Source organism: Watersipora subatra, chromosome 3 (assembly GCF_963576615.1).
Source record: "Watersipora subatra chromosome 3, tzWatSuba1.1, whole genome shotgun sequence".
NCBI lineage: Eukaryota > Metazoa > Bryozoa > Gymnolaemata > Cheilostomatida > Watersiporidae > Watersipora > Watersipora subatra.
The window spans coordinates 13,538,105-13,562,283 of NC_088710.1; the positions used below are offsets into that span (position 1 = coordinate 13,538,105).

General features: G+C 35.2%; 1 protein-coding gene across 1 annotated transcript in view; it reads right to left on the reverse strand.

Moving 5' to 3' along the window:
* Nucleotides 1-2,394: 2,394 nt before the first annotated feature.
* LOC137389534 (cytochrome P450 3A11-like) overlaps nt 2,395-24,179 on the reverse strand; it is a 44,606-nt gene continuing 22,821 nt past the window's right edge. Inside the window, exons 7-12 of the mRNA XM_068075568.1 lie at nt 10,747-10,974; nt 7,799-7,923; nt 7,390-7,457; nt 5,592-5,729; nt 5,318-5,480; nt 2,395-2,623 (exon numbers count right to left, since the gene is read on the reverse strand). Of these exons, the coding sequence (XP_067931669.1) occupies nt 2,546-2,623; nt 5,318-5,480; nt 5,592-5,729; nt 7,390-7,457; nt 7,799-7,923; nt 10,747-10,974 (800 nt within the window). The 3' untranslated portion in view covers nt 2,395-2,545. The remainder of the gene's footprint in view (nt 2,624-5,317; nt 5,481-5,591; nt 5,730-7,389; nt 7,458-7,798; nt 7,924-10,746; nt 10,975-24,179) is intronic.

The window sequence follows — 24,179 nt, forward strand, 5'->3', positions numbered from 1 at the left end:
TCTGACCAATAGCAGGACTGACTAGAGTTTTAGATTCCTACATGGGCTAATATTTGTGATATAGAAATCAGTGACAGAATGGGACAGTTGTTAGCTTAGAAGTGCTTTGTATGAAGGTTGATAGTCAAAGTTCATTATAGTGCTAGGAGAGTGGCCATTAGGGGTGGCCATTAGGGGCCTCTTTGGTATGAAAAAGGACAATGTTACTTTGTATTTAGTTTTCACATATATGAGACGATTTTTAGTTGTTTGTTCGGAAGTACAGAATCATTCGTTAATTTAAGCCAGGTTATTTTGAACACAGCTTTATTTAATATGTATAACATTTAATTATAATACTGTATTTAATTTTATGACAACAAAATTTAATTTTTGGCTAAATTTTAAGATCAAAGTGTTACAGGCTGTCATAAACAGTAAAAAAGCTATTTCATGAATGACATGGTCTCATGATTATAGTAACTTGACAAGGCTTGCTTAATCTATCTGGTCTTTAGACGACAGATTTTGATTGTAAACAGCTATAATACATGGACTTACCTTTCAGGCCAAGGGATTCGAATACCTGAATTAAAAAAATGGCCTTGGCGCTCCACATCATTTCTCTACGCTTAATGACCCAGGTTGGTGCTTGTTTTATACACCAGGCATTTGTGCAAATTTTCACTTAGAACCAAGGTACAAAGAGATTATGGAACTGGCTTTCCGGATTATGCAATTGTTTGCTGCTGATTTGTTTGTGGGCTGCCAGAGTAGCTTATTGCTTCTGTGGTTGCTGTTACACCTGGGGTGCATGTTTGAAAGGGATTGGCCTGGGCTGATGGAACCCTTTTTGTTGCCCAATGGGGTGCATTCTGGTATGCTGATATTTCATGTTCTTGCTGCCTTGAACCATCCACTTAGCATGCAACAGTTTTTGTTATTCAGTTAAACAACAAGCAATTGATTGTCTGTTGACAGCGTATTAAGCTCACAGCGTTTCAATTGTATAGTACAGTTCAATAGTCAAAGATTTAAAAGTACAGGAGACAAAAGGTTAGTAGTAAATAATGTCTCCTAACATTTGATTATATTTCTAAAATACACGCACTTGTACATTTTTTGGGTTGCGTTAGTAACATTGTTGGATTCAAAATACTAAATAGTTCAAATCCTTATGCAATGTTTCAACTGCTAAGTACCAAATAACTGCAGCCTGATGATTATATTTTGTACCTATCCAAAGATGTATTCAACAATAGAATTGATAACTTCAAATCTTTTGTCAAAAGAAATCAGATGTATGCATGAGTTTAGTAGCTTTATGCCTCCCTTGTATCAATTTTTGTTCATGCATGCATGACACCATTCGGCAATATCTTTCTCTTTTTTATTTTTCATGTATGTATATACACTATATACATGTATATATATATATACATATATGTATATATACATATAACAAAAATTATATTACAAAAATAAATTTAACTGACGACAATCGAGCAGAAATAGCTGAAATTACACTAAGTTTGTTAGTTTGATTAGAACCTGTGTGACCATTCCTTGCAAAATTTTTTGCCCAGCTTGAAATATACCTAATTTGGAAGCATTATTTTAGCTTTTATATAAAATTCGTGCCCTTGATTATTTTCAATTCTAAATTTAGTTACAATTATAATAGTATCTGGAATGTCACCAACGGTGAGCCCTGGCCTATATAATAAAGTTCAAGGTGTGGAGGTATGCTTGGGAAAGATAACACTCTGAACGAAGTTGTACTTCGAATTTTGGATACTAGTTGGTTAGACCAGATGAATTCGAGCGAAAATAAGGCATATTTTCGTACTCATACTAGTAGTCTGGTGTTTCATTGGTTGTCAAGGTTAGCAGTCACCTAGAGAAAGAATGAGAAACCTCATTTATAGTTCTATACCACTATACACCATGGAGCTTGTCACTTCTGCTAGCTACATTGTATAAACAATCTTCACATAAAACAGTCACATCCGTGCATCAACCCATCTATCTGAAGCCATGCTCAGAGGTTAAGAAAAAGGATTACATTTAACCGTATTTGAACTCCTAACTTCCAGCTTGGTAGACCGACACTCCACCACCTGCACCAACGAACCACAACACAGTTAAGAATAATGGTGCACATTTTTACCATCTGTGATTCATCTCTCACGGTACACTGAACTGTCAGGGTACCATTTGAACACAATACAAGAGAAGGGATTACAGATGAACAGACAGATACATATGAACAAACAAACCCTGTTTTTCATTTATATGGAGTGATATATATTAAAATAAAAGTATATCTTAGTTTATCTTATCTTACTCATCTGAACAAACAGAAGCATTTAAAACAAATTAAAAAGTTGAAATTTGTAAAAATATAGATTAGTTTTCTGAGACAACTAAGCATTTGATTGCTAGCTGAATCGGTGCTGCGTGACAGAGCTGCTTAGCCATATGTAGCTGTAGCGTAGCTGTACGTATACGTAGCGTAGCTGTAGCCATACGTAGCCATGAATCTGGCAGTTAAAATGTTGTCACTCTAGCGTTGCTTTGCTGTCAGTTTGATGGCAGTCTGCGGATGCTGACGGAAATTCCTTAGAAATTTGATTGGCTTAGACTACAACAAAGTAAAGCAATAAAGATTGGATGGTGAAAATCATAAGACTTAGATTCAAGGATGTGGCAGTAGTAGACACAAATGATTTGTAAAAAGACGATTACAGTAGAACCTTGAAATGTAACATTAATCTGTTCTAGAGTTAGGATCGTAAGGTGAGGCCAGGCCGTATGGTGTGGCCTCCTAACACCTATGCTTTCTGACGCTTCTCTATTGGAACAATAGCTATGCAGAGAAGCCTGTTTTTGGCTGTTGCTCAAAATATTTATGAAATAAACACTAATACAATATCATTACCATAAATTTTCTATACGATAATTTGCGGAAATTTTTGTGGGTGTTTTGTGCAATAAATCTGGCAAATTTTTCAAACTAACCAATGGCTTTCCTCATTTCTGTCGATGACGTTTGTTCTGTCACGCCTGTTTACAAATTTGTTTAGTTATCACTTTCTCTCTTCTTCCTTTACAACCATTAGCGGGGGTCCTACCACACAAAGTTGTCGTCAGAATAGTCACTTTTAAAATTACTGTCGTCACTTTTAAAATCACTGTCGTCACTTTTAAAATCACTGTCACCTTTTTCAAGTTGGTAACCAAAACAACTTCTTTCTTCTCATTTGTTATTTTAATACAAATATCCATTCTGGTGGCACTGGGTTGCGTCAAAACCCTGAAACTTGCTCAGTTTGAACTTCTGCTAACCAAAAGCATGGCTCAACTAGCGACCTTCACAAACTTATTAGTGATGTTTGGGAGCGTTGCTGATTACTCCGCGAAAAGTGACAGCCGTCTTAGGTTTTTAGGGCTACATTTCTTGTACTGAAAATAGACCGAGATTGTCTTTAATAATCACTGTCAGTCACAGACTTGGAAACGGATTTGCTGTCAATGTCGTGGCATTTCATTGCTGTTTACTTTAATTATTTGGCAGTCTATAAATGCTGAGCCAGATGCTTCAAACCAAAACTGGTGAAGTTTCGGTTGACCGTGTTGATTTATGGACAAATAATAAGTTAGTAAAGGTACGGCTACACGTAACAAATTTTTCGTTGGTTCTAACCGGAATCACAAAATGATTGAAACACACAGAATTATTCTGTGCTGCTAGAATCGTGCCAGCGAGCACGATTCCAGCAGCTTTTGCAATTAGTATAGTCCAATAGACGTATAATGACACACAATAAAAGTATAAGTGCAATTCAACATACCAGTACACACGATGCAACTGCTTAGATTGCGTTATTGTATGTATTTATTGTTTGGACGCTATAGCTACAAATTGTTTATTTTTTAATTATATTTCCTTTTTAGCAGTAAAAGTTTTGTGGTAGAAAATGTTGCCATCTTTAGCGCAATCAAGTCGGTTGCATCGTATTTACTATGGTGAATTTCCGTAATACTTTTCTTGTGTGTCACATTATGTTATCGGACTATATATATATCTTAAAATTTGCTAGAGTCGTACTTGCTCACCAACAATAGCGCAACTTAAACAGTTACATTGTGTGTTCTATGTTGAATTGCTTTCGTACTTTTATTGTGTGTCGCGACACATGTCTTGGACTATACTAATTGCTTAAGCTGCTAGAATCGTGCTCGCTAATAATTTATTTAATCTATTAAAAGCGTGTCGTCGACGAACTCGGTGGACATGCACAGCTCAAATAATTCTGTGAATTTCGACCGATTAATTCTGCGTTTTTCGTGATTTCGGCCAGAACTCAGAACCAACGAAAAATTCGTTACGTGTCGCCGTACCTTTAGTAATCCTACTTACACAATCATCGTCACCTTCATTGATAAATGGTCGTCCCGTCTGTCACTTTTTAAATATCATTGTCATCGGATCGTCAGAATCGTCACAAAACATGGGAGGAGCCCCATTAGCAATTTAAGGACCCAAGGCTAACAAAGTAAATTTTAATATACCACTAAAAAGCACAAGGCACTTAAATATAATATCATAATCACTCACACGGGATAAACGTGATGCAAACTTTTGCTGATTTTTCACTTAGCTAGTCGTAATTGACGTATCGCTATGATCGCTGTCTGTGATTGCCTAAGACATTGTGGGGAGGATTTTGTAGTCATTTTTTTTGCCACATCACAGGCCGGTAAAAAATACAGTAACCAAGTGACGGGAAAACATGTATTCTACATCATAACCTGACAAAGACTGTATCCTAGGGCCACCGTATACTGGAGCTCTACAATACATTAATGGTTGCCTTTATTTATCAATTCTTAATTGCAATAGCTTAGATGTCTCATTTGATCTGATCATTCCGACACTGAGATAGAAATTTTTAGACAGGCAGATGTAATTCATAAAAGCAACTTGCTCGTGATTTGATAGTGTTAGAGTACTAGTACAGACTACAGTTGTATTATAGACTAGCTTTAAGTACAGCTAGTGAAGAGGTTTGCTGTACATAAAGTATATCGCTAATTCACTGTTACTTGCAGATGTCTCAGCTAGTACACGACACATAACATGATAGGCGCTTACAGGTGTCTCAGCACGCATATGACACATGGTATGACAGTTGCTTACATGTGTCTCGGCAAGTATATGACACATGGTATGGTAGGGGCTTACAGGTGTCTCAGGTAGTACTTGACACATGGCATGACAGGCGCTTACATTTATCTCAGCTAGTACAAGACATCTGGCATGACAGGCACTTACTGGTGTCTCAGCGCAAGGCTCCAACATAAAGTTGCTCACTATCTTCACAATCACTACTTTTAGTTCCAACAAAGCAAGTCTCATCCCAATGCAGTTTCGGTTTCCAAGACCAAATGGAATCCAAGCGTACTGGTGTCTACCTTCCTTATTAGCCGGAGAGAATCTAAAATAATTGCAATAAATGTTTGTGGGTGCAGAACATACTGTTTGAAAGTGGTGCCGCTTTAATTGCTGAACTATAAATAGCGATGACTGTGGAAAGAGCAAAACTTACTTCTCAGGATCGAAACGCGAAGGTTCAGGCCAGATTTCAGGATCGTGGTGGATTGCATAGACCATAGCTGAAACCATGCAGCCAGTCGGAAGCTGGATCCCCTCCACTGTGGTCTCTCTGTCAACTAATCTGTCCAGTCTACAGTAAATAAGTCATAGATTGACATACAATCTGCAAACTTTTAAGTTTAAAGTAATCGTTGCATCTTTACTCTTACAAATAAAATAAGTCTGATAATATATTATTTTTCTTGATTCAAGATTTTTTTAATATCCTTAAATGTGTTATTAATAACAAATTCAAAAAGATTAGCTTGAATTAATTATATTAACCATAATATTAATTACTAACTCAAGAATATACTAGCAGTAAGCTCGTCATTGCAAGAAATTTCAATCATTTTTAATCAGGAAATGATTTAAAAGCTATTTAAATCTACAGCCTGCCCGCAGCACTCTGTAGATTTAAATTGCTACAGCGGTTTCACGACAGCAACCCATTAACCCCTTTTGATTGAGGGCAGTTGTCATTTATGCGAGCGATGACTCATCCTGGAGTTTCTAATCAGATAGGTGTTCAAGAAGCTGGTTCTCCGGAATCAGATAACGTTTTGAAATAAAATATTTTTGGCGACCTGGCAGAAGGCACACGAGTGTAAAGTTTGACAAAATTCAGCCAAAAAATGTGGAAATGCATAATGTTTACGCAGACTAACAGACAGGCACACACACAATGGGATTTTTTAACCCTTTCGCTGCCGTAGACGCATTTATGCATTTTCTAGGGTCGACTGCCGTAGAAACATTTTTGCGACTTTCCCAGCAAATGCGTTGTAACTTAATTTTATTATTCATTGACAACATAAACCACGGTCTTCAAGACTTATGAGATTGACAATGTTGTCCGAAGATTTCTCTATAAAATTAGCTTAAAACAACGAAGCAAGTTTAAACTTTTGTTTGAGAATTTCTAACTTAAAAACGAACATTTTTTGTGTAAGCTATGTAAGTACCTCCCGAGTTAGAAAACGAATAATTACTTTTGTTGATGACATTATAGCCAATTCAGATTTTGTGATTATGCGGATAATTAAAGTAGCGGCACTGTCTCTAATAATGGTGAAAGCAATAGTTTTGTAAGAGTAAGGAACATTGTGGAGGTTCGTTTTAGCTTCGCAGCGATCGTTGCTTCACATAGCTTTATCATCGCACAAAGTATAAACCCATTGAAATTTTGCATAGCAATGTTGGTTAAAATGTTGGCAAAATAAAAAATGTAACAAAAATGTTCTAGATAGAGATTGAAAAAATACTGTATACATATCATGAAGCAATATCAGCAATTTTCGGTAAATTGGCTGGCACTAGGCCGATAGCCGAATTTGTACATGGTTGGCAGTGAAAGGGTTAATATAGATTTTTATTTTGGAGGCAGCAGGACATGAACTAGCAATTAAATTTCTCAAAGAATAACTGATGTCTCAATTTTCATGAATTTTAGTTTACAAAGTAATTTGCAATTAGTACACTAAACTAGCGCAAGTTTTTAAACTAAACTAGTGCAAGTTTTAAAATAGTTTTGTTTGCCTATAACAATTATTTTAAAGCCAATGAGTTTCGGTTTTTTTTATTGAAGGCTCACAAACACACATTCACTGGTAATAATTTTCATCATTCATCCCTGTTCACCGAGGACTTGCCAAATTCATGTGAAATTTAATAAAGAGCTTGTGTAAAAAACAAACCTGGGTGCAGCTGGATAAATTCTCATAGCTTCAGATACAATCCAGTCAAGGTATTCCATCTTCATCAGCTCTTCATAGGTCGCAATATCTGATCCCACATTCTCCTTTATCTCATCATACAACTACACAACATGTTCTACATCTCAAGACTCGAGTGAACCTTTACAGGAATATGGTTGAACTCATCTAGGCTAGCTGCACAAACATTTATTTTTCGTTTCAAATTACATCTTTAATATCAACATTAAATTCAACCCTTGAAGAAAATGGTTGATGATTGCAAACTTGTATTTGCAGGGAGCTTTCTCAACCTATCGATATAAAGGGATTTTTACCTGAATGCCATACCTGGAATTCAACTTCTGTAAAACTAGTAACTCAATTATTGAGTATTAAACTCATGATCATAGCACAAGTACATGTATATAGCAATGTGTTTAAACATAGACTCTTAAGAAGATACCCGCTCTTGTACATCAGGATTCATAGCTAGTTCGTAGAAAACATAATGGAGTGTCAGAGATGTTGTCTCATATCCAGCCAAGAAAAACAAAATAGCGTTAGCTATCACCTCATTCTTGGTCAACCCTGCAACAGCAAATAAAAATGGACGTGGATTTAAGTAACAGAATTGGTGATATGCTAAAAGCTTGTCGATCGTCTTTAATTTTCTTTAAAGTGTTGAAAATACCTATCGCTCAAAGTTTATAAAGTGGAATCATTTGAATAGCTCATTTAATTAACAAACAGACTATAAAACGAGAAACACTTGTATTGCTTGTTGCTGCCATAGGTGATTTGAACATAGTGCTTGCGAGCTAGGATAAAAAAGCTATCTTACAAGTTCATAAAAGTAAAAATCAAACGGTTCAATTTAGTGAAATTATAATCCATCTAAGTATTTATTATTTACAAGGGAAATTTGTTGAAAACTTTAAATTTGTATTCTTTCATAATCATGATCCCCAAAATTTTTTTTGGTAGCTGATGTCTTTAATGCAGTTTTCTCGATAACCTCAAATAGTCTCATAATCAAAATCCAAAATAACTTTTCTAGTATCCAAAAAATAACAGAATAAATCTAAAGTGTAATGACCCGCATCACCCAACATTTATGATAAAAATAGCTCAATGCCATTTATACCGTGTAATAAAGAGAACAACTCCTAATATTCTGTGATGCCAGTAGTTCGTTTACAGTGACAGTATTGTTTGCTGCCACATAAAACGCTATGTTAGAAAGGCCCATTGATCTGCTAGTCCAACTAACTACACTGTTACCAGGGTATGAAGAACGGTTAACACCATCACAATCACAGAATATTAATGATTTGTTATGTTATATGGTGCGTGTAGCTATATGTTAAAAGAGTATTATAGAGCACAGATAGTTTCTAGCAAAGAATTTACTGTTAACTGCAGTGAACAGAGATAAAAGATATCACCTGTAAGTCTTCTATAATCGTAAGCTGTAGCCCTGGCTCCAACTATTGTTATATTGCTGATCATGTTACTTATGTAGTCTGACACAATTGACTGTAGAGATGCTAAGCGTAGCTTTAGTTTAATAGTTGATTTGCAAGCTGTTAAGAATATCTAACAAAGTGTTATTATCAGATATAACAGCCTTGTTACTATGAAGTGAGGTTTTAGTCTTAGTACTTATCTATACTAGACCAGATACAGGGGTATGTTATAGATACACGCAAACAAAGTATATGGTTAACCGTTAACAGCTAACAGTTAAAAATACAACATCCATTTCACCGCAGTTGACATTCATACTGAGAAATTAACTTGAGCTAATGAAAAAATTCAACGTAGAGATGACTTTATCTTTTTCTATCCACTGGTAGCTGCATACAGACTCACATTTATTTTCATATAATTAACAGTTTCGAGTTATAGCCTTAATTCCAGCTACTTTAAAATAGCAAAAAACTTTAGTTATTTAACACAACTGACTTCCCTAACTCTAGGTCTACACTAACTTCTTAATCTAAGTGCCGATTTGTTAACTGTTAACAATATAACAACATGTAGTTAACATATATAACAGTCTTGTTAAAGTGAAGTGAAGTTTTAGCCTTGGGACTTAGTGAAACTCTAATCTATCTAGATATTAATAGTTTCCAAAGCAAATTTGTTTGAAACTGTAGTTTGTATTCTTTCATAATAACAATCAAAATGACATATATCTATAAATGTGAAAGTATGACTGTCGTTCCAGCTATAGCCATTATTAGAATAGCCTAGCTGGACAACAACGCTGTGACAAAACGTCATGCCTACCTGCATTATTAACTAGCTTACTGGAATTTTCCATTGGCAATGGGCCAGGCTAATAGCAAGCAAATCTCACTACTTCTCATCTACTATATAAATGTTTATATAATCTATATATAAACGAAAAGTGCATATATAAATATATATATGTACTTTTCGGACTATTAGCCGCTACTTTTTTCTGATGGTTTGAGCCATGCGGCTATATAAGGGTGCGGCTATTCTGTGGTTTTTTCTTTCACCGCTAGGGCGCATTAACCGAAATCTTCGGTTAGTGCGCCTCTATACATAACCTATTCATCGTTTTCCGGTTTTCATACAAAAATGACGTAATAATTACAACTCTATGAAGTTTTTTTAGCTCTATGACACGCGATGTTTTTTTGTCCTTGCCATATTAGGGCTAATTTGTTTTCGGCAAACGATATCGACAATAGACTCTCTCGATATTAGAATTTGGCGATTAAATTCTATTAATTCTATGAAACACGATGCCTTTTTTGCATTTTTGTGAACCTCTATTTTCAGCTTTTTTTAAGGTTCAATTGCTAAATCGCCGTAAAGGTTAATACCTTTCACGCGGACAATTGTATTATCTCGAGTAGGAATAGCCTCTAGAATCTAGATTCTCTCACCTTCGATCAGACAAAGACACTACAATATCTCATTTTTACATATCAACGTACCAGTATCGTCGTATTCAGAGTTTTGATGGATAGCTTCTGTTGGAACAGTAACTTTTTCATACCACACACTTTTATGCAAGAATTGCTATTATTAATTCAACATATTCAGGAATTTTATTTTGTTTTCTCAGTTTGTATTAATTGTATCATTACCGAATCATCTTTTATTGTAATTGTAGCAAAACCGACTTAATTTAGCTATTACTTGCTAATTATTTCACATTTACATCTAATCCCTTTTACAATTGTTTCATTTTGTTTAATTTATTTGACCGACACAAAACCTTTTCCTCATGATATCAAGTTTGAAAGTTAGTTGTTATTCAAATCAATTTTCTGTCCAAAAGGCTTTTCTATTACCTGGGAAACGCCGAGTAGCACAGCTAGTAATTACATATAACAGTCTCAGCATAAGATAAGTTTTAGCCTTGGTATTTACCCTTACTGGACCAGACTTGACCATATCTGTCCACTTGACTACCAGAATCAGAGATCTTAGGGTCATCGATGAGTTGAGAGAGACAGAGCTGTACAAAGTCTTTCTCTCTAGAATCTTCTAGTCCTCGATCAGAGATGATCTTAGATGTTACTGTCTCAAAGTGGTGCAGCGCATCAGCATCTAAGATACTGATGCCCAATCGCTTCTGTATCTTGTATGGCACAAGCACTGAAAAAGAGATTGTGTGCCTAGAATTGCGGTAAAATCATATTTACATAATTGATCATTGGAAACTTCTAACACGGAAGTATAACAAAAAAATTACGTTCATTCGGTTCCTAATCACATAACGAACCATGGAATCTAATCCAAATGTCTGTTAATTGAAAAAATTTCAAACCATAAAAGTTGTTCAGTAGCAAGGATAGTGTTATCTTGCCATATGCAACAATAGCCTTAAGCCATGGAAGGCTTTTGGCTCACAACTTTTCTTGATGTAGAAGTTGTTGGTCATTTTACAAAACTGTGTTTTTATATAGAGAAAATAATTCAATTGACAGGCCTGTATTCCCTAGTTGCAGGTTGGGGGGACAAATGTTAGGCGACTAGTTATGAACACCTAGGGGTTTGGGGGACGGTGTAAGCCCTCCAACGAGGTTAGAGGCAGCGCCCTGAAGCTCTGGACTTTCTAATCATCAAAATCTACATATATTGTTTATGGTTCATGGTAGACAAAGTTTTTTATTTATTCATAAATGAGGTAAAACTCATGACGCAACAGATTTCTGTAAGAGACATCAACAGAACAAAAGTTATTAATTCTTTATTGTAATAGCTCTTGTTTTGTCAACATGTCCATGACAGAAATCTTTTACAACTGATTCTGTATCTATTTCAACATTTTTATATATGTGTAATATTAGCAGATTATTTAGGCAAGCCTGCCCCCATAGCGCTTCTCATCGATGTTTCGATTCTACATTGATTAAGTTTTATATGATATGGAAAATGCAAGTTTGGGGGCCTTCTTCACACCCCCAACTATAAGCAATAAAGTTCAGTTTCCAAGTCTTAACAAAGTCTCACAAGATCACTCATTTGGCGAGATCACCACGGAGACAATATAGACTGCTAGATGCTAGGAAATTAGTTGTTGGAAATTCCAAGTGAATGGGCTTAGACTGCAATTCTTAGTACTTGGCCACCGAAAATCACTAAAAAGTTGGGGCAGCTCAGTCGTCCCAGGGAATACGGCCTGTCAATTGACAATATTTAAAGAAATAATTTTTGACCATTCATAAAATAGCAAAAAAGTATTATGATATGGTGGAGACAATTCTAAAGTCATAATAGAGACTTATTTTTACATCTAACAAACAACTTGTACAAAAAGTTTACATCAATTTCATTTTAAAACTTACTTGAAAATGTTGGAAATTTAGGCGAAACCAAGTAAATAAATTAGCATTAAAATATCTCAAACTATTGTCACGTCGTAATTAAATAATAATGTAATCTTTTTCTTCTTTCAGCTTTTCCCTCTCAGGGGTCACCACCGCAAATGGTATAACCCAGTACAGAACATATTGCGAGCATTTGCTCGTGAGAACTGGCAGAAGGGTAATTGTGGCTGGATGCCTTTATTAACACTACCGATGGTTCTGGTGTGATGCGAACCACTGACCTACTGATTGCATGCCAGCGCACCAACCACGGCTGCTCCGAGGTATGATAATGTAATGCGACACCAAACTTTTGCAGTAATATATAAAATCTTACTGGCTAAAGCTAGTTGACCGAAGTCAAAGTAACAGAACACAAAATAAGTTCGCTAGGTAAGAGAGCACATAACTACCAGAATGGAATTCTTGAATCAGGTGAAAGCAAGACAGATTCGATTCCATTGTTTGTCACACACAAAAATTACTGTTGAAAAACAAGATAGTCTAATAGCACTGGTATAAGCTGCTCCATGATATTGTATAGCTGACTGTCATAAACTGCAACGAGTTCTTTGTTCTAAGCTAAGTAAGGTAAACTAATAAGGCGAGTAAAACAAGGTAAGTAGATGGCTTTAAAGTTGAACTAAATCCATTCGGCTAAATGGGTCGCGGTCACAGAAACCATGGTTAAGTCGCAAATCACGAAGTTGAGTTATCCGACTTCAAAGTTGCACTAACTGATTTTATAATATTGGTAACGATTTTTGTAACACGTGCATCTGGACCAATCAAAGAGGGATCTTTCTGAATCTGAAGTCAGTTTAGCCAATAGAAGTCTTTAATCCTCAGAAAAACCCCTTTAAAACCGTTGCTATACTAAACAGGAAGTACTGAAAAATGGCGTCCGATAAATATAATCATTTCTTTTTTGCCGATTTTAAAAATAACTTTGACATTTTAGACGCTTATATGAGTACTTTGGTATTACAAATGATGTCAAAAGCAGTGGAAGTAAAGGAAATTACGATGCTATATTCCTAACGATCCTGACAAGATTATTACAATATTTAATTGTAAGAATAATTATTCGATTTTATAAGAATATCATCAGATTTAATTATAAGAATAATTATTCGAATTTACAAGATCGAAGTATATAGTGACCGATGGTGTGCAATATGTTACTGTTGTTATTTTTCTAAAGATTTTTTTGATGATTTGGCTGTGCCCAATATCGCGATACCGCCAAGCCGTTTTTAAAATCTGCAAAATTAAGTAGGCCTAATACATTTTCTAATAAATATACAGCTATTTCTATGACAGCCAGCTAAAATCTGTTTAGATTTTTAAATTCAGCATAATTTTTTGATAGAAATACAAAAATCTAGATAAATATCACAGCTTCTTGATATTGGTTGCTATGACGTTTGGAAATGTAAACAAGACTGTGCATTGGTTTTTGTTTCTCAAACTTTACCGCCAGTTTTCTCGGAACTATTTTTTCACACTAATGGTAAACGTGCATTCAGTTTTTTGACCATAAAATCTGCTGTAATTAAACTAGAATCAGAGATTTTTTTGCAAAATACCTGTGAGAATTTTCTCCTTCTGCTAGTCTAGATAACTCTAAATCTTATAATCACGACTTAGCCATGGTTTCTGTGATCATGACACAAATGATTGTTTTAAAAACCATCACCATAAACTTCCCTGTAAATTCAAAGCATTAACTTAGTTGTTTAAATATCTCTGGCTGGCAGGATTTGATGCGTGCTATTGCTATATACACAACATAACTGATACTACAGCCTAGGTGTCAATGTTGAAAAATAAGGTATTAAAAGCGAAGTGGATGTCTATGTTTGATGTAAAGCCAATTCTAAAAAGACAGTTATATAAATTTGTAGAGTTGTACAGTCAAACCTCTACTTAGGATCACCAACAAACGAAGCAAAAAGTGCCAATATTTGACTCTCCACTTGAAGGAATTGTCAAGATCTGATGTTAAACTATTTTCGATGTGATGTAGTTTTAACAGCAAAATTGCAAATGGTTAATATAAACATAAAAATTATGCAAAAATCACAGACAAATATTAAAGGTTGACTTGCAACAAAATTCACATTACAGCTATTTGGTATCAAAAGATTCACCATGTCTTACTCTGTTGTTTTGTAGGTGCTAAATATGTGGAAATGTGATTACAAGCTCATAAAAGCTCAAAAACGAAAAGCCGCCGTAGATTGGAATCTCTTTATTTCTCTGACGTAGTCATGAAATTTATTTATTGTCTTGTCACGTGATGTTCTCACATGAATTGAAAGGCCAATAAAAGGCTCAATATAAAACTTATCGTAGCACTAGTTTATGACAAACACTTCGGGTTTTACCGAAGACCCCGTATCAAATATAGATGCTCGCTACATTACAGTTTTGTTACGGTTTGGTCTAATCGGCAAGTCGTAATCTGATCATGTGACTCAATACTTCGCAAATCATTTCTGCAGCACTTTTCGATTATCACAATTGACCAACAGGCTCGTCATGTTTATCAGACAATGATATGTACTCCTTCAAGCTAAGGCTAAAAAATTAAACGAATTTTTACGGTAAGTTATAAGATATTACTGCTAAAAGTGACAGCATTACAATGACGATAAAACAGATGCGTAAGAACAATAGACATGGTTTTATTGAATGCGTGAAGTATATTTGTGAAAGTATTTCGACGAATAAGGTTGCATGAAAGTGTAAACAGAAACCATCTACCACAGCTACGTAACATTTGAGCCGTTTTGGAAAGAGAATCCAAACTACGGCGGTTTCGTGTGTCTACGATTAACTGTTCGTTTTTGAGCTTTTAATCACATTTCCACATATTTGGCACGTACAACACAGCAGAGTAAGACATGGTGAATCTTTTCATATCAAATAACTGTAATTTATTATATATACATGTATATATAAATTAATTTACGTTAAACTTTCTTGTCGAGCTAAAGCAAGTTACTCCATCTCTATTTATGCATTCCCACGCCTACACCTCCATTCACCAGTCAATAAGGTAAGTTACCAATGAAAACCTTTATTTGTTAAACCATAACTGTCATGAACAACTTTTATCGTATTTACTAGGTAAATCAGACACGCTGATTCCGATTTTGTACTCAAAATAAAGATTAGTCCACTATCCTTCAAAGTCATTTAGGCTTTTTTAAAGCTTTTCAATATCCGTTTCGAAAACAACACAATCGGCATTACAAGCTCCGCCCATAAATATGTGACGAAACCTAGCTTTTTCAGGAACGGAAGTTAGGAATGTTTAGTCCGATTTAGAATAATAGAGATGGGTGTCTTAAAACCCATTATTATCTAAATCCAGCCTGTAAAATAATTTCAGTTTTTTATGAAAGGTATATAAACTATTTAAAATTGCTCGTAGCTTGTTATATGACGTGTAAATGGGCTGAACGCCGAGAAAAATGAGCTCAAAAAGCGCGGTTTTATCACAAGCTAGCGTTGTTATCGCGCTTTTTTAAATATGCAATGCTAAATAGCTTATCTACCTTTCAGAAAAGACTGATATTATTTTTAAGGCTGAATTTAGATATTAATGGATTTTAAAACACCCATCTCGATTATTCTAAATCGGTATAAACATCCCTACGTAACTTCTGTTCCTAAAAAGCTAGGTTACGTCACGTATTTATGGGCGGAGCTTGTTATGTCGATCGTGTTGTTTTCGAGACCGATATTTAAACGCTGTAAAAAAGCCTTCATTACTCGGAAAGTTAGTGGACTAATCTTTATTTTGAGTACAAAATCGGAATCAGCGTGTCTGATTTACCTAGTAAATATGATAAAAGTTGTTTGCGACTGTTATGGTTTAAGCACGTGCTTAATAATCTATTATTTACATTTCTCTTTGTAACTTATAATCCATCTTTTTTATTGATACACTTAACTATGGTATGTTCAAAATTTATCATAGGTAGTTTTTGGGCTATAGAAAAAATTAAATAACATAGTGTATTATTATAGGAATCTCATACAATTTTTTCAACATATGAAGGATATATTGGAACAAGTTACATTTATGTTTTGTAACAAAGTTACAACATATATAAATGTTTTGTAACAAAACATTTGTTATTACGGCTGTGCTCTGTATAGCCATAATATAAAACATACTGTTGGTTAACATAAAACAATCCGGTATTAAACGCCCAATTAAAAATGTTTAATTTGGTATTTGCAATTATAGCTACTTTGATCTGTTACTATTCTCACACCAGCTAATGCTATTCAATATAATACATAAGCGTGAAAATGTACTACATTTACATATAAATAATACTCATCTTATTATTTATATACATGTATTAACCCCTTCACGACCGCGAGCTTACCGAGATAATTACTAGGACGATTTGAGCCTTCGACATGATTGCATAAAAACTGCAGTAACTTACATCAAAATTGTGATAGTTACATAAACACTGTTTCCATGATGCACAGTGCTTTGGAGTTGCGCCCTCTCCGAATCATGGAAACGGCGTCTTCGCGCTAAAATCACTGCGCACTGATCAGTGCGACGCCAGTGCAAATTCGCAGCAAGGAAACAGCAATTGCGCAGTGGCTGCGCATAGCTCTCATGCCGTGGAGACAGATTCTTCGAGGGCCATAATCTAGTACAAATGTTATCCTGCTAATCTTGTTTTTTTCTATTCTTCCGATCTTCTTTCACCTAAATTTAGCTAGAAATTCCACTGTCATACAGCCCACGACCAAAGAGATATTGAAAAAAAGAAAGGGTACTGATGGTTGAGAAATGCAATATTAGCAGTCAAATGGCACTGCATTGCAATAGGATAACTGCAATGGTAGCTGTAATGTACAGGGTGTTATTATATACAACAAATAGCAATAATGAAAGGAAAAGATTATATGTTTAAATCTCTCCCCCTGCAATAGGAGAAATGCAGTGCATTTCTCCTATTGCAGGGGGAGAGATCAGTGCATTTTACTAATAATCAGTGCATTTTACTTCTAATATTGGCCAATATTAGAAGTAAAATGCACTGATATTATTAGAATAACCAATATTATTAATATAGTAATAATATAAAACCAATGCACAATTTTGTTTACATTTCAAAACGTCATAGCTAGCAATATTAAGAAGTGATATCTATATATATTTTTAGAAAATCTGTACAACGTAACATAGTCATTGTTCTGTAGTCATCCAAACTTATAATTAAATATTGTAATAACCTCACAAAGATCGTTAAAAAAAAATCATCGCCATTTCCTTTACTTACACTGCGTTGGACATCAGTTAGGATACCAAAGCACTCAAGAGTGTCTAAAATGTCAAATACTTTGAAATCGGCAAAAATGAAACTTTCATGAAATGATTTCAGTACTCCTACGTTAATTACAGAAACCTTCGGCAATTCGACAATGCTATAGACTGGTGAAATGTGCACGTTATTTTTCCGTGAAATGCGCACGACTTAATCATTCTATTCTCTGTCGCTCAGCGTTTCAATTGCCGGTCTTAACTTTGATAAAAGTGAGGCTTAGCAAGTTTTAATAACGATTTTCGGCCAAATAAATCTGTCTATTGGTGTATAATCCGTTTAGATGGGTAAGTTGTAAGATAATGCCAACGGTTCACAAAGACTTGGTAACATAGTTAAATAGGCTTATATGTGTTTTGTATCGTTATTATACTTGAACGACTCTACAAAACGATGGTTAAATTTGTTGAAGAGATTTCAAAACAAGGGTTCGTCTCATTGTTGATGAATAATTTTCGTAAGTTGTGTGCACATGCATTTATCATTAAAACTCTTAAACTTCGCTCCCGCTCGTTTGGTCGTAGGATAATGGTCTGCACCCACGAGGACGATGAGGTGATTACTTTCCTAGACTTTGTTATCGATGCCAACACTTTTAGAAAAATAGGTGGCAAGTCCTAAATTAACGTTTAAATACCCTAGGACACTTCTATTTCGCTAGTATTTAGTTTCGTGAGTAGCACACAGAGTAAAATTTCGCTTCAACTTAATTTCGCGGCTCTGATGAGTGCAAAATTATAGTGATGTGAAAATAAATGCAGTGGAAAAAACAGATTACATTCCTCAGGTCCAGTTCGCTAATAAGAAAAAAAATTCAATTTGGGTCTAGTTCATATTTGTAAACCGCAGGTTGAAATGTGTGGTTGAGATCGATAATTCAATTTGATCACTTGCTGCCATTTGTTTCTTGGACTACCATTGGCGTATAGGTCCCTCCCGCTGTGACTTTCACACTCGAGTCCCAAGAAGAAGAAAATAGATAGGTAACAACCAACTTCACAACCAAAACTGTATAACCCTTTCACTGCCATAAACGCATTTATGCGTTTTCTAGGGGCTACTGCCATTAACGCATTTGGGACTTTCTCAGCCATTGCGTGGTAACCTGATTTTATTATTCGTTGACCACATAACCCACGGTCTTTAAAGAATAGAGAAAGCATAATATTATTATGCTTTATTAGTTATCTTGAGGTGTTGACTGATGTTCTAAAAAAAGAATCAAGGAGATTGACCCCCTAGAAGCTGAGATATAGACAGCCAAACACAGGTCTACCTAATAAAGAATCAGAGGAAAACCCTTCGAAAATCCCGAAAACTATGACGTATAAAATCGACTTAATGGTCATGTGCCGGAGTTGCGCACCCTTACCGCCGTTACTTATAATGATTGTTTTGGCTACGAGATGTGAAACGCTTCTCGCGATAGTAAATAATTTACATACTAGCTCTGGTTTCTCAGGAAAATCATCCAAACATTGTGTGGTAAAGGCATTTGCCCACAACCCCTCGCCATGATTTTTTAAAGCAAAAGAGCAGATTTTGACTATTGTGCTTCAAATTTTAACTCGATCTCCACGGATATGCTCCGAAGATCATCTGTTCAACGAACGGCGCGTGTATAGTCTATATGCGACATCCGCGATTGCAGTTTGTTTAGAATACGAAATAGGAATGGGACTTTTTGTTCCTTCATCATTTTTCTACTGTGTATCTACTGCAGCATTCAGTTGATTTTCATGATTATCGTCACTATTAACAGACTGGAAGTTCACTACAGCCATAATCTTAAAAAGACTAACTTGACCGTGCTGCTCTTGCTATAAGAAAAGAAAACGATAACTTTTGCTTTGATTTTTCTATTGATCTATTATCTTATCTATGATTATTTTTTATGATTTATATAATATTCATAATGCATATTATACAAAATAATAATATAACTGCGTATAGAATAAATGATGTAACTAATATAATTTGTAGAAAATTCCAAATGATAACCGAGATTGATGATTGATTTAATTGATTCTATTTATTAGCTATAGTTAAAAAATCTGAACAACGCTAAAAATGAGTCTGAATAGGGAAGCTAAGTAGGAGAACAACAAAACTGAGCTGAACTAGCAAGATAGCGAAATGTTGCGAAATAATAGATGCGTGTAATTATTTTATGCTAAAACTAATCTACACGTCAGAGGGACTGGTTCGGAATTCTAGGAGCGATGATTGTTAGGCCCAATTTGATTGTTCTATATTTCCAGGGATTAAACCAATTAAAACGCCGTGATTGTTATAGGAGAGCGCATTAGTTGGCTTAATTGACCAATGACACACAAGTCGATTTCATACGTCATATATTGATGATTACCAAAACACTTTTGTTTTTTGGTAGACCTGTGTTTGGCTGGCTATATCTCAGCTTCTGGTTGGTCAATCTCCTTGATTCTTTTTTTAGAACATCAGTCAACACCTCAAGATGAATAATAAAGCATAATAATATTATGCTTTCTCTATTCTTTAAGAGTTTTATGAAATTGACAGTGTTGTCCGAAGATTTTTTTTATAAAATCAGCCTAAAACAACGAAGCAATTTTAAACGTTTGTTTGAGAATTCCTAATCTAAAAATGAACATTTTTGTGTGAGTTCATTAACTACCGTGCACGAGTCATAAAACAGGTAACTAGTTGATGATGACAGTATAGCCAATGAATATTTAGATTTTCGTGATTATACAGATAATTAAAGTAGCAGCACTGTCTTTAATGTGTCTGTTCACAACCAAAACTGTATAATGTGGTTGGACCTGGTGAGGGTTGATATTTTTTTGGTTGGTAATAAAATTCTTCACTACAATAATTATTCTTCAATTTTATGACTTCACCTACCAGACTTTCGTCCTCATCAGTTACAAATTCGGTGACTAAACTGATATCATCTTAATTTGCTTTGCCATGCTGCTCAGTCTGTGTATTAGCTATAATGAGTTTACCAGAAATTTCCCATTGAGCCCAACCACAGACGAAAATTGCTTGCATTTATAATATGAAGATTTTATTGTGGATATCAATGAACAAAGCTATTTAATTTCGCGTTTTCGCTCCTTCGTTATGATAGTTTAGTTTCGCGAGAGGATGACACCGCGAAAATTAGATGACGCGAATACATAAGTGTCCTAGGGTAATCTATTACTTAAAAGTTACTTATTAAACATATATTACTATGTAAAAATTGTGTTAAGGTTTGTAAAACATTGTGAATGTGTATTGTAAATAAAAGTATAATGATGACAGAAGCATAAGAAGACCGTTTCCGACGTTCGGTATCCATGATCGATTCAATTTCTCCATCAGGCGATTCGATTTATACAATTTCTCTTCTCTGACTAATTTGCTGAAAACCACTGCGCAGCATGGAAACATATAATCCCCTTGACTTCGGAGGGGGCTGTATCGCAGTACTGCGCACCATGGAAACATAGTGTAACGTGCATAGGAAAGCTGAGAAATTTCTCTACTAGCTGATCTTTTTTCTGTGTAGATAGCTTGCAAATACTTTACAGCAAGTCTCAATTTGTTGAAGCAATGAATTTTATTTTAATTGATAAATGTAATTAACAATGTTGTATGAATAATACTTAGCACAGATTTATAGGTTCACAACAATTTGCAATAGCAATTGGTCATCCAAGAGCATTGAAAATGGAGTTCTAAGCTCCGATGCATTGCGGGAGAGCTACTCGAAATCCTTAAAGCGTGATCCAAATGACCGGCGAAAAATGGAGGCGTAACACGGTCGCCTAAACTTCGCTATAACTTACATGCAAATTGGCATGAAGCTCTACATGAATAAACATTGGAAAACTTAGAAATTTCTTACCAGGCAGCCATTTATTCTCTGCAAATGGTCTCAATGTTTGAGTCAAAATTCTGATTTATCAAAGTTATCACCTTTCTATCACAAAATATTGATACATACATCTTCTAGAAGCATCAACTCTGAAAATGGTTTACGATAAGCATCCGCATTAGGCTATCAGCAAAATAAAAGATTAATAATGGAAAAAACATGCACGTTTTTTGCAAAAAAATTGATTGCTCAAGTGCATTTAAAGCAGAGTTAAGAGCTCTGATCTTCGAAATACTCATGGCACTTTGTCGAAGGGCAGTGCAAGACAGTTACTCGACATGGCTGCTCAAACATTCGTGTAAATTAACATGAAGCTGCAAATGAATATGCATCTGAAAGCTGAGATATATTCCTACAGACGGAGATTTTTTTCTCAAGACAGCTTGCGAAGACTTCGTAACTTGATATTTATAGATTTGTAGTTTATCATTTTAAGATGTCAGATTTTAATGTATTTCTTGAAACTAGAGATTTATATAACAATTTCACATATAAACTCATTGCAGATTCAGGTGTGCGACAGCAAAAGTTAACCGGTTGCGTTACTTGTGTACCAGAAAGAATTGAGTGGTGAGCCTGTATTCACACATTTGATGAAGCAGCCAAGGACAGGAGGATACATTTATTTAAGTGGAAATAGCAAATCATGGACTGCTAGATTGCAGAACAATAGGAGAACTGAACTCTTTGATTAGGTGGTTGCCCTGAAAAGGGCAGTGGGCAAACAAATACAATTGGATAACAAATACAATAGATAATGACATTTCAGCAAATGTATGTACAAAAGCTAGCAATACAAAGCAAAGAAGCATTTGCCTAATCCAAATAAAATTTGTAAATAAATTTATCTAGCATGGTAAGGTTCAGAACATGACTTGCACAAAGATACTCCACACGCTAAGCATTTAAATTTAGTTTCGCTTACGAGTGTTGTCATTAACTGGCTCAATGCAGTGCCTACAAGTTTTATCTTTCACTGGCTTACCATTTCCTGGACTATTTGATGAGTGCAAGATGTTTAAGCGCGGGGAATGGTGTTCTTGCAGCAAGATCCAGTGTATTTAAATATCTGTTTTATCAATTTTTCTCGAAACTCTAGGTCAGTTATTTTACAGCCGCTATGGATTCTATAAACTACGGCTGCATTGAGCACACAAATATCTAACACATGGAAAAATAGTTTTTTGTACCATTTCATGGTTTCACGCGCAACGTTATAATCATGTACATTTTGATCAAATTTGTCAATTTTCCTTATGTATTTGTTGTAATCCAGAAGAGCAGCTGGTTTGTAAACTTTACCCCCTTTAAAATTTACTTTGCCTGTATCTACGACTTCGAAGTTTTTATGCATTGTTGAAATTAGAGAAATACATTTTTTATCTCTCCAACAGCCAACCATACTTTCACCATTAGAAAAGCTTGTTGTCTCACCTCTCTTAATAACTTTTCCATTACACATTTTTAAATCTTTAGGAACACCTTTTCCGCTTGGACGCAGAGTTCCGCAAACATGAGTGTTATTTTTTATAAGTTTAGCTGCTAACTCCTGCGAGCTCAATAAATTATCCATATATAAACAATGACCTAAATTTAGCAAACCATTCATTAATTTCATGACTACGTTGTGGGTGACTCCACTGCAAGTGCCTTCAGCTTGCTCTTGCTCATCACCGATGTACACAGAAAACTTGTGCACATAGCCAGAGACAGCATCGCAGAGAGCAAATAACTTTATTCCAAATCTAGAGCTTTTAGACGGAATATAATGACTGAAACTGGGCCGTCCTTTCCAAGCCAGCACGCTTTCATAGATATATATAAATTTACCAGGCAGCGAAACCGAAGATAACCGATCGCAAATCATGGCAAAAACATTTCCTAGCTTGAACAATTTATTGCCAGCAGGGTTTTTTGAATTGTCAGTAAAATGCAAACTGCTCAAAACCATTAAAAACCTGTCTCGCGAAATCATTTTACTAAACATTGGCGTAGATAAGAAAGGATTGGTAGACCAGTAAGACAACAGAGTAGGCTTTTTGACAATACCCATAAGCAAAACTAAACCAAACACTCGCCAAATATCTTTGTCATCAACAGGTTCCCAAACATCGCCATGTTTTTGAAGGCCATATCTATTTGTTTCGTGAACTATAACATTCATGATGGCCGACGTAACAAAAAGCTTCAAATAATCAAAAATACTTATCCCACCAGAAATTGGACTTTTAACACCTGCCAAGCTGTCATCAAAATACAATACTTTGGGTTCTAAATCAATTCCTCTTTGAAATCCTTCATTACTCTCTGATTCCACGCCGGCCGTTTCACTCTCACTTTCGGAATCCGATTCACCCTCTTGATCTGCTCTTCCACTTCCATCGTCTTCCCCACATTCTTCTGACATGAAATCCTCTTCTTCACTTTCAAACCACTCGATGTGTTCCTCTAAACGAATTTTTTTAGCAGAGCTGGAACATTCACGTGCATCCATGATGAATAACTTCTCATAAAGAATGATCAGATCTTCGCCACGTGTACTCTTTGCGCATGCGTAGTAGGAGTTATTTATAGCCTCAAAACAGTAGTACAAAGCCTACCGAGTTAGCAATCATTTATTTTGCTGATAACAAAATTAAGAAAAACCTCTATTTGCAGGCATGCTATTAAATAAAGTAGAAACTGTAAAATTATCTTGAATGCAAAATAGTAGTAAAC